General features: G+C 38.0%; 1 protein-coding gene across 1 annotated transcript; it reads left to right on the top strand.

Annotated features, from left to right (window-relative positions):
• Positions 1 to 384: 384 nt before the first annotated feature.
• Positions 385 to 17,906, top strand: LOC121996810 (protein ROS1A-like). The gene is made up of 21 exons (XM_042550927.1): positions 385 to 1,013; positions 1,132 to 1,224; positions 1,332 to 1,933; positions 1,999 to 4,293; positions 5,171 to 5,261; positions 5,797 to 5,981; positions 6,072 to 7,339; positions 7,427 to 7,506; positions 8,477 to 8,561; positions 8,635 to 8,726; positions 8,801 to 8,869; positions 9,057 to 9,093; positions 9,190 to 9,272; positions 14,610 to 15,050; positions 15,183 to 15,219; positions 15,302 to 15,359; positions 15,439 to 15,578; positions 15,964 to 16,029; positions 16,166 to 16,280; positions 16,367 to 16,405; positions 17,368 to 17,906. Exons 3-21 carry the CDS (start codon positions 1,444 to 1,446, stop codon positions 17,529 to 17,531), a joined length of 5,835 nt encoding a protein of 1,944 aa, XP_042406861.1. The 5' UTR covers positions 385 to 1,013; positions 1,132 to 1,224; positions 1,332 to 1,443; the 3' UTR covers positions 17,532 to 17,906.
• Positions 17,907 to 18,142: the final 236 nt, after the last annotated feature.

Below are 18,142 nucleotides of genomic sequence, written 5' to 3'. Positions count from 1 at the left end.
AACTCCTAAATTTTAAAAATAAAATTTAATTAAGATAATTTAAATATTATGCTGCGAAACTTATAGGGACAATCTTTGCTGCAAAACTTATGCTGCAAACTTTGTCCTCGATATAAAGGCATTGTTTTATTTATTTATTAACTTATGAGTATATTATTTAAGCTTTTATCTAATGTGTAAATATATCAGGATAGTCTAATAATTAATACATAAAATATTATTTTAATAGAGATATTAAAAACGAGTATATTTATCTTTTATCATCGTCATATTATAATATGAGCGGCACGCATGTGCAGCTCACTGTATGAGATGCGCACACGTGTGTATATACATATATATATTACAGTTTGATATTGACACGAGTGATAACGTCGGTTAACAACTGAAGCCAAACTCTGGTTTCCCCTTCGCACGCGTGAACTGCCCTCCCCGCCCATGCGACCGCGTGCTGTACCCTCAGTGTCCGCGTCGCGCAACCACCACCGCCAGATCCGACCGGCATCCAACCGTTCTCCAATCCGCCAGATCCGGACAACGGCGGCCGTCTTCTCTATCCACCCGGCCGCGAGATCGCGCAGGAATCGGGCAGCACGTCCTCATCCGCCTTCCTCCCCCTGTTTCATCTCCGCCTGGGAGGCTTCCACGAGTTTCTTTTTTTTCAGCCGCCCGCTAGATCCCTCTCTCCCTCCGGGTATCCTTCGTCTATGGAGCCTGATCGAAACTGAGCAGCACCTGCGAGTGCCCCTCCGCGTCGCCACTCAGTGTCGAATGGTCAAGCAGTTTGACGCGAGCGAGCAGAGCCGACCTGGTTCTCCTCGCGCGAGCTGTAAGACCGCCGCCTGCCCCTTTTCTGTCGAGAGCCGCCAGTTAGTTTCTCTAGCAGTGACGAACGGGGGCAGCAAGATCTGCAAGCAGTGCTTGCCGCTGCGAGGGCAGAAGGCAGAAAGATGAGATTTTGTCTTCGTATTTGAGTTTAAACGCCTCCATCCATCGACAGTGCATGAAGAAGAGTATGGGGATCGATTTAGTGGCTGCCCGTTTTCCCCCTTTCTATTATTTTTCCTTTTCCTTTTGTCGATTGTTGCTGCCGTGGGCTAATTTTTATTGTTGGATGTCAAATTGATGCAGATTTCCTCATTATCACGTGAAATCTTCGGGGAGATGGAAATGGAGCTGTAACCGTGGTGTTACATCCTTGAGAATTTAAGTGCCTAGATTCAGGTGTGATCTTGTATTTACTATTTCCATTTGTTTCCTTTTATTCCTGACTGAAGCAGCGAAGAAACCACCCACCCCAAATCTCATCTTCGGTTTCATTTCTCTTGCAGTGGAGAAGGTGGGAGGGTCTGATATTTCCTGCTGCGAGGCTTCAGGCCATGGGATCTGAAGCTCTCGTGGAAGAGTGAGGCGAAAGGTCCGAGCTTGTCTTGTTGAGAAGTGATGGACTTGAATCAAGGATGTCCATTCTGGGAGCCACAACCTTGGGCTCCAATCACGCTGGAAACGCCTGTGCCCAGCAAGTTGGAGATGAGCTGGTTTGACATTTGGGATGGGAACAACAGTGGTAGCAGCAACATCAGCCATAGCTCTTTTCTGGGATCGAGTTCCTCTGTTGCAACGGGTTATGTTGACCAATTCCAGGATTCAAGTGCTCCGGCCACTGCATTGGGTTATTCCAGTCAGGTTTATATTCCCCAAGCCAGTAGTTACAGAATTAGGCCTGCAATGGCGACCACTGGTGATCCTTCTGTTGGATGGCACCAGACACCTCACACAAACCTGATGGCCTTTGCAGACGCAGCAGCCATCTCTAACAATTCACCATTTTTCTCGCCATTCATTCATTCAGGCAACAACCCTGGAGTTTCTGCTACTCCTAACACATTGTCGCCTGATAAAGATTTTTTCCTGAAACTGGACCATCATAACTGTAAGTAATTCTTACCCCTGATGATGATCCGTTTTTTCATTGTTTAAATTGGATTTATTTTGTAGATGGATTGGCTAACAGTTCAACACCCAATACTAATTCATTGATGGGAAAAACAATAAGCATGGGTGGAGCAGATGTGACACCATATCCATGTACACCAGTATGTTTGGAGAAAGATAAATTTGTGCAAGATTATTCACTTTGCCAATTCATCGACCTGTTAAATGATAGTTCAAATGCACAAGATAAGTGGGACAGTACATGCATGTCACAAGCTCCAGTTCCAAAGCAAGTGGAGTTTGGCATTTCAGAGTTTGTATCACCACCTCCTTCATTACCAGTTATATCAAATTCAGGAATGGAAATGCCGCCTGAGCTACTACTCTCTCTTCAACAATCAACAGCAGTTGAGGCTGTTGTTATACCTGAAGAAGTTCATGACCAAAGACAGAACCAAATGACACAAGGAAAGCTGCAAAACAGTGATTTTGACCTGAACAAGATGCCACAACAGAAGCCTAAAATTAAAAAACACAGACCTAAGGTCATTCAACAAGGCAAACCAGCTAGAACGTCAAAACCAGCCACTCCCATTGCAAAAACTCCCTCTCAAAAGCGTAAATACGTAAGAAGGAAAAACGTCCAAACCTCTTCAGAGATCCTATGCGACAAACAAAGTGAAACTACTCTACCACACTGTAATGCTGATTTAGGTTCTTCAAATGATATAGGAAGCAACTCATCTCATAAGAGGAACCATGTGGGGAGTGATGATAACACTTTATTTAATTCAATCAGTAATCCATGTGGAGCAACTGATCCACAGTATATCTGCGGGACTAGGTCAGTTAGAAGAAGGTTGTTCTTTGAATCAGAAAGAAATGCAGTCGAATTATCAAAAGTGATGTCTGCATACAATCTGGAATCTCTAGATCAAGAGATATGCCCTTCAGGTAACATTACTAACAGGAATGCAGCAGTAAATATGCTTCATACTGGGTCTCTGGAGGTGATGGACAACTTAGCACCAGTGATTCCTTTTAGCCTCAACAGCTTTATAGATGAGCTGCCAAATAATCAAATGAGTTTCACAGAGAAAACTGTAACGACACTTCCTCAAGCAGGTAGAGATGGAACAATTACAATTGATCAAGTTCACAATAGGTGTACAACGCTATCAGAAAATCCACCTACACCTCAGCTTGCTAGAAGGGAAAATTTGAAAATATTAGCTAGGAAAAAGTTCATTAGCAACACTCCAAACTTTGATTCACAGAAAACATCCAATTTGCTTCAGAAGAAGAAAAGAACTGACCATGTGTTTGAGGAATATGCATGTGCCAATGTTGGTGAGAAACTTGTTGAATATAAGGATGCAAGTCACAATGAAGCAAACTTATCTCAGGGATTTGATAAGCAGAGAGGAGAGACTGAGAACAAACTCAAATCATGTATTGCTTCTTCCTTGACACGTATGGTTTTGGATGCATCTATGAATATTTCTGTGGCTGATGTGAGAAATTTAGTGAACCTCAAAAACCAGCTAGATGCTGAAGCTATTTTGTCTCTTTATCAAACTGAAGGCAACACAGAAACAAGATCAGATCTGAATTTTAGACCCGATTGTGTAACTTCTGCATTTTCTGTGGCAGAGCATAACAATATGATGCAACCTAGTAAAGGGCATGGAAGATTGAATACTTTCGCACAAAACAAATTGTCAACCCCACCAGACATATTTGGAGCTAAGGAGAGATGTAGTGACAATCATGAGAACCAAGTTGAGATTAAAAGAAAACGACCCAGGAAGAATAAAAATACTCAAAACGGAACTCACATGACAGATACAAATTATGTGGATTTGCAAGGCCAAAAGGTGACTTGTAGAAAGATGATACCTTTTGAGTGTTGTCCAGGTCAAAAGACTATGGAGTTACCTATGTTTTCTACAAGGGATTTCAGAAAGCAGGGTTGCAATCCTGTGAGTATAGATAGTTTAAGTTCAGATGTGATGGTACCGTATACAAATTTGTTGGATGATGTCACTTGTAGTTTGAGAGCTCTTAGGATTTATGAATCTGATCCAACTAAAATGCAAAATGCTATTGTTCCTTATGTTGGAGATGGTGTTATTGTTCCATATGAGGGCCCATTTGATCTCACCAAGAAACGACGCCCTCGACCCAAGGTTGATCTAGATCTTGAGACAAATAGGGTCTGGAATCTTTTAATGGGGAAGGAAGCGGGTAACAATGATCAGGGAACAGATGTTGAAAAAGAAAAATGGTGGGAAGAAGAAAGGCAAGTTTTTCGCGGGCGTGTAGATTCATTCATTGCGCGAATGCATCTTGTCCAAGGTAACTTTCTTTCAGTTTGACTATTCAATGCTGCTGGGCTGTTAATATTTTTTTCCCTTTTACTTCAATGGTGTATTTGTGCAAATAGACACCGGTTTGAATGGTTTCAGTTCAGTGGCCATTTTTTCTCCCAGTTTCCACTAATGCCTGTCCACTCGGTATAGTGGTTGTTTTTGGCATACTGATGATACATGGCACAGGCATCATGCAAAATTACAAAGATAATATAAATAAATTGTGCAGCACCGTGACAGACAATTTGTTGGATTTTATTAAACAATGAAATTATCTGGATTTTTAGTGTTCCTCACGACCGAGCATAATAGTGAAATTTCTATATATGTTTTGAAGTTGTCCAACTCCTAAACAATAAACTTGGCAATTTGAATAAAAAAAACAGTAATATGTTTTTCTTATATGTACTACTAATTTTTTTAGCCCCTACACATCAGTCAAGGCTTCTCATATAGTAACTAGGATATGCTATAAGTATTGTCTATTTTTTTTTAAGACATGCAAGCAATTTTCTGAATTAATGGAATTTTTTGGCGAAGACTTTGCCTTCTGTTCTCATTTTTTGGGTCTTACAGCTCAGATCCACATTATAAATATGCCTATTAATATATGAAAATGAAAGGGAGAGATTGTGCAGAACAGATCATGTGGTCAATAAGTTGTACTCCTTATTTGTCATCTACGTACCATATCAAACAGTCAGCAAAATGAACTTTATATCTATCACATTTGTACCATATCAAACAGTCAAGAATTTCAAGTGTTATCTTTATCTAATCATATTTGAATAAAAAAAATAGACATGACTCCTTCAGTGCTTCATGTTCTATGAATATTACTTCTCTATTCTTTCTTTTTGTAGGAGATAGGCGTTTCACTAAGTGGAAAGGTTCAGTGGTGGACTCAGTAGTTGGTGTTTTTCTTACCCAAAATGTTTCAGATCATCTTTCAAGGTAAAACATAATAGAATAATTTCATTCTGGGATTTTGTACCCAATACTTTACCTATTTTTACAAAATACCCCCAATTTTTTTTTGAAGATATTAGTTTAATCCCTTCACTTTCTAGATCTGTTTTGGTTTGTGACCCAACCCATATTCTGTTAGGACTACTAACATTGTCATCATGTGGTAGCTACATATGGCTATAAATCTTAATTACAAAATAATTTTCTATTTTTTGTTCTAATTTGCCCCCAAGTTCAACTTTTTCATGATGTGGCTACAACATGGACCCAATACTATAGCACCTTTGATCATTGGTGAACCTAACAATAAATTTGTCTTGCTAACCAAACCAAGAGGAATCTTTATGGCTAACCAACATTACGTGTTTTGCCAAAACCAACTGAAGTAGGGCAGAGTGAATTTCCAAGAAAATTTGTAGAGTGGATGAGAAATCTAAACACACATGAAATTTGGAAAATGAAATCTTTTTTCTCCTTATCTCAACTTCATACAGTTTGATGATCATATTAATCATCACAGCTCTGCTTTCATGGCACTTGCTGCAAGATTCCCTCTAAAGTCAAGGTGCAAAAATTCAGAATTCATTGAACAAGATACATGTGCCAAGCAGGAAGATGGCAGCATACCGTGTCTTGATGGCATTAGCAAATTGCACGGACAGACAGTGGATAGACAGTTGCATGTCACAAGACCTTCGGTTGCTGGTGGGAATAAAACTAAATATAATAATGGGTTATTTTCTATTAATAATACTACTTGCACAATATATGACTGTTCAAAACTTAATTATACAGGCACAAAAGAAAATGTAATGGGTACCAGTCATGAATCACCAGATAGAGAGTCAGGCCCCTCAGAAACACAGATAGGAGGGTGTGCATGTGTAGCAGAGCCTGAAGACAGATGGTCAATGGAAGATGTTGGTTCCTCCCAAGACTCTGTTGTTTCATCTCAAGACTCTTCAGAAAATGCAGTTCAGATAATTGATCACATTAGGATAAGTTCCTTGCCAAACATTAGAGCAGAAGATTTAACGGTGCAAAATTTGTGTCATGGTATTGACAAGTCAACTTCATTTACTGGGCTTTTAAACTATGTCTTGGATGTATCAGACAATCTCAGAAAAAAGAATCCACCCATTTTAACACCTATCATCAATTCTCAAGATCATAAGCATGTTGAGACAAATTTATCTGCCACACTTCCATTGCCACATCTATTTGATGGTTCTTCAAGTTCAGGATTAACAGCCATGGAGCATCTCAATGCACATACTAAGAGAAGCGTGTCTCATCCTGATTCAAATCTGTCAGAAATAAAAAAGGCAAACACAACTGAGAAATTAAGTTCATCCCATGGAGTGATACATCCACAGCATTTAGTAGACAATATTTCTGGAGTGATACATCCACAGAATTCTGAAGCTGTTCCTGGGACTCAAACTGCCATTGGTTTATTTTCAGATGCATGTGAAAATTCTCTAAAACCTCTCTCTAGCGCAGAAGCAGAATCTTGCCTTAGAAAGCCATATTACTATCCTAGCTGCCTTGGAACTGAACTAAATGAAGCCTTGCTAGGTCAATCCATTTACCAGGGATGCTCTCTTATATCAGAAAATTGTTTGATCAAACTCCAACAAGAGGATAGAATTTGTGAAACTCAGAGCACCAAAAAGGCCACTGAATTTGACCTACAAAAGCAACATTATGATACTCAGCAAAAATCCCGAGTCTTGCATAATGACAAGGATCCATTGGAAATATCTAAGAGTCTCCAATTAGACTTGAAAAATGATGATGCTCTCATTTCAAATAGGGTATCGGCTGAAACACCAAAAAATAAAGGTAAAGCGAACAAGTTGAAGATTGATAATGAAAGAAAGAAGGTCTATGACTGGGAAAGTTTGCGGAAAGAGGTATGTTATGATGGCATTGAGAAGGAGAGAGACCTGGATAACATGGATTCCGTTGACTGGGAAGCAATAAGGTCTGCTGATGTAAGTGAAATTTCAGCAGCCATTAGAGAGAGGGGAATGAACAACATGCTGGCAGATAGGATAAAGGTATGCTAGACAAAATAACTTGTAAAATGTTTCTTATTTACCACTAGGTATAACATGATTATTTATTATGCTTTGGTTGGTATACAGGATTTCCTAAATAGACTGGTCAGGGATCACGGAAGCATTGACCTAGAGTGGTTAAGGCAAGTTGAACCAGACAAAACCAAGTAAGAATATAGAAATGCTTATGATAATTCTTGTTCTAACTTCTAACATACTATCTGAAACATGTTAATAATTTGTCAGTTTCATAGACAGTAGATTCATTTATTTCATAATGCTTTACCTGTGATTTTGATATTTTTCAGTATCCAGATGAATATTAGTGAAGGATAAGACAAATTACAGACCTACAATGATTTATCTTTATCTTAACTTTTATCCATGAGTATTTCTATCATGGTTTGAAAACTCGTACCATGTGGGTGAAACAATCAAAATGTATCGTTCTAGTAAATCACCGAAACTCATACTAGTTAGCACCAAGGTTCAAAATTTCTAACCGTGCCATAGTTTTGATATTTGACTGGAACCAATATCATGTCAATGCTCCGATACATAGTGTCGGTGATAGGTTAGATGTTAAAGGAGGAAGGAGACGAAGCGAAGGAATGAGACATTGTCTTTGCTGAGTGGTATTGAGTTTTGATGATTTACTGGAATGATATGTTTCAACTATTTCATCCAGCATGGTACAAGATTTAAAGCATGCTCGGCACATACAATGTCTCCTTCCTATGCTTCATTTCCTTCCTTTTTCAATTCCAATTTATTAACGATAGCATGCATCAAAACATCGGCATGATACTGAATCATTCTAGTCAAAGATTAAAACTTTGGCACAACTCAAGATTTTGAACCTTGATTGCTATTTTAGCCTAAATTTTGAAAATGGTTATGAGTGACAAGACTATGTCTGGATGAAGTCATGTATTAAGCTAAGACACCAGTCTGCTATAATCAATGGCCTGGAAGTTAAAATTTGTAGTATTATCAGGAAAATTTCTTTATATACATGAATCAAGAATAATTGGTAAATGGAATTATGCCTGTTACTCCACAACCTTGTTAATCTTGTTAGGATAATGCATTATTTTACACTTCAAATGTTGTTTTGTAACCTTTTGCTATTGTCAGGGACTACCTCCTAAGCATACGAGGATTAGGACTCAAGAGCGTTGAGTGTGTGCGGCTTTTGACACTTCATCATCTAGCTTTTCCTGTAAGTTTTCCACTTTGTTCTGCTCAACAGTGTTTAGTAGACACATGCTTGCTTAAGCTCTCAATTTTCATAGGTTGATACAAATGTTGGTCGTATAGCTGTCAGATTGGGATGGGTACCACTACAACCTTTGCCTGAGTCCCTCCAGTTGCATCTGCTAGAGCTGTATGTTAGTTTATTTTAGAGTTATCCAACTTACCAAGATAATTTTAAACTTTTTTCCCGTTTTCTTTTAAAAGCTACCCTATGTTAGACACCGTTCAAAAGTACCTTTGGCCGCGACTCTGTAAGCTGGACCAGCGGACTCTGTAAGTTCATATCCTCATTCCAAACAAAGTAATTTCATTAGAAACTATCAAACAAATTATATTCTAGAATTTTACAAGCTCCATTTGCCATTTTTGCATCAGTAGATGTCCCAAATTCATTGTTAAAGCTTCTTATCACTTATGATTGATTGTTTACTCAGTAAAACCTGTGTACTTGACTGTGCAGATATGAGTTACATTACCAAATGATTACTTTTGGAAAGGTAATACTTATGAACTAGTTTGGAGAGACAACATATTATTTGTTATTTAGATTTATTATTTCAGATGCATGTACTAATAGAACAAGTTTTGTGCAGGTTTTTTGCACGAAAAGTAAGCCAAACTGCAATGCATGCCCGATGAGAGGAGAATGCAAACACTTTGCAAGTGCATTTGCCAGGTTTGCTTATGGAATAACATCTACTTCTTGACATTGTAGTACAAGAAGACCTATAAGATGTATATTTTTAACTAAAAAGGGTACACACAATAAAGAAACTAGCATATTACAGTATTTCACCCATAAGATGTATTTTTAGTATACTATCCTAGGCTCCTATCCATGTGGGAATGAAATGAAATATAATTGCAAAGCCGATTCTAAATAGCTGTGACAAACATGACTTAATGAAGATGACCGTTGTTCTTTCTATTGAGCAAATTCTGTAGGGATGGACGCAATCACATATAAGCTTTGAGCTTCAAGCCAAAAGTAGTTACTGAAAAAATTCAAGAAGAGGGTGTGTGCACATAATTGTAATCCTATATACAATAGTCTTGGATGTTTTTTTCCCCAAGTGACAACATTTCTTCTGGTCAACATGCAAGAAGAAAGTTGTTTGTGGAGGTAGTAGAGTTATTAGGGTACAATTAGTGGGTTTTAGTTTTACGGTTTTGTCATGGATCTTATATATACTATGTAAAGGGTACACTCTTAGAAAAGAGTTTCAATATCATTAGATGTTTGTTCAATATAATATTTTCTTCACACAATTTGCTATAGTATCAAAGTATCAGTTTCTTCTAAATTATTTTTTAGGAGGAGGTTGCTGTCCAAGGACAATTTCGGCAGCCTCCCCTCATTTTATTTGTCTTTCCTTTCCTCTAATTAATGTTGATATTCTCTACTTCTTCCTCTTTATCATTTGCTCACAATGATGGTGGATGCTTGCCCCCACGGGTTAGCACAGTTGGTAACTATATGGGTGATTACTCTAATAGGTCTTGGAGTCAATTCTCAATGGGTGCAAAATGCTCCATTGGGTGCCTGCATGCAAAGGGTCATTGTGCTAGGTCAAAATGCCCTTGTGATTTATCTTCTTGTATCTAGTCGAGAGCCGGCGATACTAGGCCGCTAAGCATGAGCGTTATCACCTTTTTCTCCAATGATGGTAGATGCTTTCACCTTGGGAGAAGCTCTACAAGAGTAGCCTCCGGCCTCCACTTCTACTTTGATAATGAGAGGGTTGATTTACTGATACTTGTCTCGGATCATCCCCTCTTGTAGGTCACCAAGGTGCATTGGTCCATGAGTGGTCATCCAATCAAGCATATTCTCTGTCTCAAGAATTTTTCCGAAGCGAGCCTCCCTCCTGTTCTTCTCCTCTAGTTGATAGCTTACATTTGTTATTGATGGGAGACTGCTACTGCAACATCTTCTTGAATTACCTCCCTTCTAGAACAAATTTGCTCATGAATGATGTGCTCCTCTGCCTTTCTATCATTCAGGAACTTGTGACTTTAGATAAGTATATTAATAGATACTTAGAGAAGAGTATAAATGGCACAAAGATAACTTTGTCACCCTCAAAGGCGATGACGTAGTAGCTCACGTGAAGGTTGCAGATGCTGGATGGATCATCTCTTCAATCTTGAAGCCCTGGTCTCTACCAAACTCGTTTAATGTTTCTATAGGTCTGCAACATCTACAGAAAATCTAATCGTCTCCCTAGTCTCTATTAGCTGTTCATCAACTGATCTTGTACTCAAATATAGTTTTCCCTTTGAGTGTACAACAACCTCTGGTGACCTCATTCCCGTGTGTATTTCATCTATTATCCTGTTTGTTGTGCCTTTGGTTTTGGTGTTTGCTGATCGTTACTGTTGTTACTATGTACACATTCTTCCTATATTCCCTTCCAACTTGTCTCTTTGTCTTCTGACCAAATCTGCCAGCTTCTTCATTCATATCCCTTTGCTTTTGCAAATCTTCTTTACAGTTTCTATTATCTCCTGCCTATCTCTTCTCCCATTTCCTGCTTATTTTACTGCTTCTTCCTTGACTTCTTCATATCCCTCCAAATCTGCTTGCCTTCTTTATTCTTAACTGCTATGTTGGTGTGCCATTGTATGCTAAGCATTGACCTTGGGACGTTCATGTCCTCTTTCTTAGGTTATGTTTCGTAAGACTGAAAAGTAGGTGTGGGAAAAGGTGTAAAGTATAACTTTTCCCTCTGTTTCCTTGGGAATGAAAAGTCAAGGGAAAATTTTCTGGAAGGAATCAAATCCCTCCAAATTAGCCGAAAATCACTTGGCAAAAATGGGGGGATTTTTTAACACCACTTTTCCAATGTGGTTGTCTGTGATTGGTTGACATCACTTTTCCCAAAGAGATTTTCCACCCTTTATGGGAAACATATGGAAGTGAATATTTCCATTGGGTTTCCACAGTTTGTTTTCCCAAATTATTGATGCTTTTTTTCCTCCTCATTGTTTTCTCCATAACACAGCCTTAATCTTTTCATGTGTTGCAGTACATGCTGCTTTAGGGAAGCCCAATTGAGAAACTGTTCTTTGAAGGCTTTATCTCATCCTTTAAGCTTATCATTATCAGGATGTCATCATATGTTTTCCTTCTCACCTTTCATATGTTTGCCATATTCTATTCCTTGCACTACTGCAAGAGAATTGTTCCTAAAATTTCACTTGATCCTCTCTATCTTCATCCTTCCTCTTTCAGCATGTTGCTCTTAGGCCAAGATGTTGTTACCTGCATGAGTGCTTTTCTTTTTTTGTTATAGTCATGTCTTAATCATTTTAATTTCTTAGAATTTTTTAAGTTTATTGAACAAGCTAAACATACATTGTAACTTTGCTCCAACTTAAGGGAAGAATTAAAGTTATTTGAGTATATGAGTCATATATAGTGGTTTAGAATCACATTGGTGTTTAGGTTAGGATTTCTAGGGTGAATCTATGTAGCTATGTAAGGGGTATTTCCTAATAACAAGCAATGCAGCATTTTCTTTACACAAACTTAACAAATATAATTTTCTAATTTCTATATGATATTAGAGCTCCTTTCCTAGATGGGAATTAGGAAAAATATTCCTTGATGGGGAGGTTGTTGATTCTAATGTGACAACTACCTTCCCTTATCTCCTCATCTCATCTCCCATCATCCCTGCTCTCGCTCATTCTCTTTTTGTGAGTGCTTTCTCTAGGCGCATGGTGGCTCCTCATGTCTACCTGAGTGACCATGTATGCGAGCTGATTTCGAGACGACTTCCTCATGCATTGATTCAATGACCATCGTTTGCACTCACCTCGTTTACATATAATTTGCTAGCAAACTTCTCTACCATTCTAGACAACATTTCACTTAATCAACTTCTAATTGTTCTGTGATTTTAGTAACTAATTATTGCATTTCTTCAAAATTCTTCCTCTAGAACTGTCTCTTCTCCTTTCTTTGCACAAACTTCTTTTCAACAACATCATCTTCTTGCTTATTTTCAGCAGTGTCTTCTTGTTTCCAGCTTTCATCATTAGTTGTTTCTCTTACAAATTTGTTTCTTCTGTTTGCGTTGATCTATTCCTGTTCACTTCCCTTCCGCTTTGTTTTCTTCCAAACAAGCAACTCCTTATGCTATTGGTATGTGCCTCTTGGTTTCTTCTGCTTTTTCTTGCTATCTAGTCATTGTAATTGTTTTTCCTCCAATTCTTACATTTTTTTCCTTTACCTCCAATTTTGTTTCTATGTTTGCATATTATTGTATGTGCCATGTTGACCTTAAGACTCTCATCGAGTGTCTTCCTACTCCCTTTCATATGTTCACCAATTGTTGTATGTGTTGTTGCATAAAGAAACCCACTCGAAAGATTTGTATCTTGTGGTCTTATCATGGTTTAAAATTTGATTCCATGTGGGGCAAAACGGGCAAAATTTATCATTCCGTCCACCGTCCGACACCGAGCTATGGCCAACAATAGCATGATGGGCCATCGCGGGATCGCGGCAACCTCTGTGACCCCACAGAGTTCGCCACAGGATCTCCGCGCCCCTGTAGAGGCTATCACGGAATTAAATTACTTAGGTTAAACTTAAAACTTTGAAGGGGAGTCTTAGTTTGCTCTCGTGTGATATGGAGATCACAGATTTAAGTCTTGGAAACATCCTCTTAAAAAGTAAGGTAAGGTTGCATACAATATACCCTTTCCCGATACCCGGCATTGGAGCTTCATACACCGAGCTGCCTTTTAACTTAAAACTTTAGGTTAATAATTTCAATAAACTGATAATCTAAACATGCTTAATCAAACTCTAATAAAACTATCCCATTATATATATATATACATATATATATATATATATATATATATATATATATATATATATATATATATATATATATATATTTTATATTTAAAAAATACAAAAATTATATTGTCACGGTACGATACGGTACCGAATCCAAATCGTTCCGAAAACCATGGGTCTCACTTCATTCTTTCTTTATCAATGTGCTGATCTAAGGTGTAGGAATCATCTTTTGTATGCTCCAACTCTTTCTTAAGTTTTTTGCATCATCATGTGAGTATTATCTTATGGGTTTCATTATTGTCTTACATAGTTTGCTTGTGAGAAGTTCTTTAGTTTACATAACAAGTCAAACATAGATGGTGTCTATATTCTCTAGCATGAAAGGGGTAAGTATTAGGTATTAAAGTCATTAATGTATGTATGGTGGGATTAGTGGCATGACCACTGCACCTAATAACATGTGCATTAGGATTTTACAACATGCCACACTGTGCCAAGAATTTACTATTATCCTTGCTATGGTGTTCTTGCTAGGATAGTGTATCTTGTTGTTCCCACATTTGACAACTCGGATCCCAATAAAGGATCATCACATAACCAAGCTGTCAATATTGGACTCTCACGTTGTAAGGCAAAATGAATGTCTGAGTCTGTCATTTTAAGTGTACAATAATCAATGCAGATTATCAAGAACAAGATGATATAGAAAGGACAATGAAAAGTAACTTCTTATTAGGCTACGTTACTAGTATTGTGTTGTCACAGTACGATGGTTGATCTGTTAATCATTTAATTTATATGTCATGGTATCAATTTTCAATAATATCATTTCCTTCTTTCTTATTTCCTTCTCTCTTACAATTTATGCCTAGCCAGAACTTTGATTATTTTAATTAAAACCTTTAAAATCTAAACATTTGATTAAAAAATCACGCATGTAATCAGAAGAATCATTGTTAACTAAAATATTAGTTCAATAGACTAAACAGAACATAATCTGTTAATCAAGATTACTTGTCAAAATAATGTAACATAAGATACATAAGTTCTATATAGACATGTAATTGGTATACTCCTGACTGTGCTATACTATTTTACTTATCCAAAAAAAAAAAAGTAATTGGTAAACTCTATATACATTGGCTCAATACAATTTTCATAACTTCACTATTAATGTATTGATCCTTGTTGCAGTGCTAGATTGGCACTCCCAGGACCAGAGGACAAAAGCTTAGTGAGTTTATCTGTGCCCATTGCCTCTGAAACCAACCATGAACCGGGTTTCAGTCCAAGAACTGCATATCAGATTGAGGGAATCAGTGACTTACAGGCCATAACTGTTCAAGAAAACTATGGACCTATCATTGAGGAACCTGCAACACCAGAAGCTGAATGTGGTCAAATAGAAGAACAGGAAATCGAGGATGCTTTTTATGACGATCCAGATGAAATTCCTACAATTAAACTAAATATTGAAGAATTCACACAGAACTTACAAAGTTATATGCAAGCAAACAACATGGAGATTCAAGATGTTGACATGTCAAAGGCACTAGTCTCTATCAACCCAGAGGTTGCTTCAATTCCCATGCCAAAGCTCAAGAATGTTAGCCGCCTACGAACAGAGCATCATGTGTAAGTATTTCATGGCTTGGTTTATCTTAAGTTATCAAAAAATAGTCATGATTTCCATATTCAAACTTGTTTTTTTTTATGAAATATGTCTATCTCAAGTGAAACAAACTTATCTAGTTGTCTTCAATACAGATATGAACTTCCAGATTCACACCCTCTTTTGGAAGGGGTAAGTTCCCTAATAGACAATATTTATCACTACTCTTCATGGTGATTTTCATCTATTATCTTACGTACACGATGTGTCACAGTTGGATGCAAGAGAGACAGATGATCCTTCTTCCTATCTACTGGCTATATGGACTCCAGGCAAGAACTCATTCTACTGATTGTAAATTTTAATCTGAAATTATCTTCATCTTTTTGACATTGTTGAAAATACTTTTAGGTGAAACTGCACAATCCACAGAACCACCACAAGCATCTTGCAACTGGCACGAAACAGGTGCATTATGCAACATGGCAACATGCTTTACCTGCAGCAGTAGACGAGAAGCACAGGCGCAGATTGTTAGAGGAACAATTTTGGTAAACATTTTTACCTGTTTATCAGTTTTGGATTATTTTCAAAAGAATTATTGACAAATGCTAATCTTGTGTCTACTTGGAGAGAGAAAATAATTTTCATTGAAGGAATGGAAAAAAGAAAAATTATTTGGAGGAAAGTTTACCGGGAAGACATTTTCTTTCATTTCCACCTGGTTTAGGTGGATAAATGATGCTGGGCTTGAACTTCTCTCCTCATTTTCTTCCCTTTTCTTCTGTTTACAATTTTCTCAACTCGTTCCTTTTCCTTTCGTTTTCATTCAAGTAAACATGAAACCAAAGAACAAGGAAAGAAGAAAATAAAATAGAATGTGTAAATTTTCAATACTGACATCGGATTGTTTCTCTCTTAAATTGTCACAAACAGATTCCATGCCGAACAGCTATGAGAGGATCTTTTCCACTCAATGGAACCTATTTCCAAGTTAACGAGGTGATAACTTATCTGATCACGGAATTGATGATTTGCATTACCCTTTAGGAATAAAACTATAATTTTAAATTACTCGTCTCTAGAAACAGGTGGCCTGTCTTTGTTTTTTTTTACTACAATGTTTGCATCAATGCAGGTCTTTGCAGATCATGAGACAAGCCGGAACCCAATTGATGTACCCAGGGACTGGATATGGAATCTGCCTAGGAGGACAGTTTATTTTGGAACATCAACGCCATCTATATTTAAGGGTATGAATGCAGCATCTGTTTCATGGTTTTGAAACTTTACTAAGACACATTCTGACAATAAAATCCTATTTGGCTATGCTTTTCAGGTCTAACTACTGAAGAGATACAACTCTGCTTTTGGAGAGGTAGGCAGTGATAATTGTTAATTGTAGTATCCATTGCTTTGATAATAAATAAGTTATTTAGTGAATCCCAATTTCTGCGCAGCATACTGAAACACAATAGGACAAGCAAGTACAGATAACTGAAAATGCAACTAGGACAAACATAATAATATTTTTACCATGATAATAATTACTATGCACGACTTATAGATATTAGTGAATAGACTTATATGAATTAAAGAAACAAGTAGGAGGTAGGATCAGTTTGTTTTTTCAGAAAATATTTTTTGAAACTTCAGCATTTGGTGCAATGCAAAATCATGCTCAATAAATCTTTTCTTGCTAGCCATCCATATTATCCTCCAATGCCTTTGGCATCCGTCTCTGCCCCCTCCTTTGACACTTTGATAGCTATTGATGCCCTCTCAAGGGCTCAAGGCCAAGCTTAGTAAGGCGGACATCCCTTCTAGTGGAGCTCCAGGCACCTTTTGTGCACTTCCTCCAGCTTGAGCAGGTGCAGGTCTCCCTCAAGGTGGATCAGGTGCGAATTGAGCTTCCCGTCTGTTCGATAGTGTGTCCTTGAGGCAGAGCTTTCAGTGCCCTCTCACAAGACTGCTTGAGGCAGAGCAAGTGCTGATCAAGCTACTCCTGGCGGACTATGCGGGAATTGAGGTGAAGCTTGATTTGGTGATGTAGGCATGAATTGAGCAGGCATAGCTTAATCCTGCAGATCAGGCATGACACGAGAAGGCTAAAACTTATTGTCGGAAGAAAGGCAGCATAAGTAGCAGTATAATAGCAATGCCACTACGGCAGAGCTCATTGCAAGGAGGGTTATTTTTCTTATATTTCAGTCCTTATCCAAGAAATGATTAATGGATGAAAGTGATTGTTCCCGTCGATTGTGTTTATACTGCTTGTTAAATTCTGAGAATGTCCAAAGATGCTACCACGACTGTCTAACGGATGCAAATATTTTGCAGGATTTGTTTGTGTGAGAGGATTCGACAGAAAAACAAGGGCACCAAGGCCTCTCTATGCAAGATTGCACATTGCAGCAAGCAAGGCACTGAAAAATGACAAACAAGATAGAACCAAACCGTCAAAGAAGACGGCAACCAAGGCCAATCAGAATGGATCCGCTTGAAACTCAGTAACTGCTGCAACAGCAGCACCTCACTAACACCAGGACTAACCATCCCTTTAGAGGTGCTGACAATGAATTATTAATTTGATGATTCAATAATCTGAAGCTCAAAATAAGCAACCCTTCTGAGAGCAGAGCTAATTGTTGTTTCTGCATTCAACTCATTCATGCCATCCATTTAACTTTTGAACAAGCGGAGGGCTTCTCAGCGCTGATCGTGAAATAATCTTTCAGACGAATTGTTGATTGTTTCACTAAGATGAATGTTATTCTGATTCATTTTTTTTTTCCTTTTCATTTGTAGACATGACAGTCTAGGAAACTTTGATGTAGTTGAAGTAAATTGCATTCCATAAGCTTATTTGGTTTTACCAAGAAATGGGCAGAGATGTTCTGTGGCTTTGGAAATTAACTACTCGAGTTGTTCTAAAATGCATCTACAGGTTCTTGGTTACTCAAGGGGCTCTCTCAAGGGGCTCTCTCGAGATGGCTAAGAAGAAAGAACAATAGGATGCCGCTTGCTCCATTGTCATCTCTACCGAGAACTAGCCATTTCTCATGTGTTTTCAATGTCCTTATAGGTATAGGAATGGGATTGGGTGGAAGGAGGC

Source organism: Zingiber officinale, chromosome 6A, assembly GCF_018446385.1.
Source record: "Zingiber officinale cultivar Zhangliang chromosome 6A, Zo_v1.1, whole genome shotgun sequence".
NCBI classification, from domain to species: Eukaryota; Viridiplantae; Streptophyta; class Magnoliopsida; order Zingiberales; family Zingiberaceae; genus Zingiber; species Zingiber officinale.
The sequence above is the reverse complement of the archived record's forward strand: the minus strand, read 5'-3'. Positions and strand labels throughout refer to the sequence as shown.

Coding starts and splice junctions, on each gene's coding strand:
- LOC121996810 (XM_042550927.1), top strand. CDS start 1,444: ATGGACTTGAATCAAGGATGTCCATTCTGGGAGCCACAACCTTGGGCT. Junction 9,273..14,609: donor TTTGCAAGTGCATTTGCCAG/GTTTGCTTATGG, acceptor TCCTTGTTGCAG/TGCTAGATTGGCACTCCCAG. Junction 15,579..15,963: donor TTGTTAGAGGAACAATTTTG/GTAAACATTTTT, acceptor TGTCACAAACAG/ATTCCATGCCGAACAGCTAT.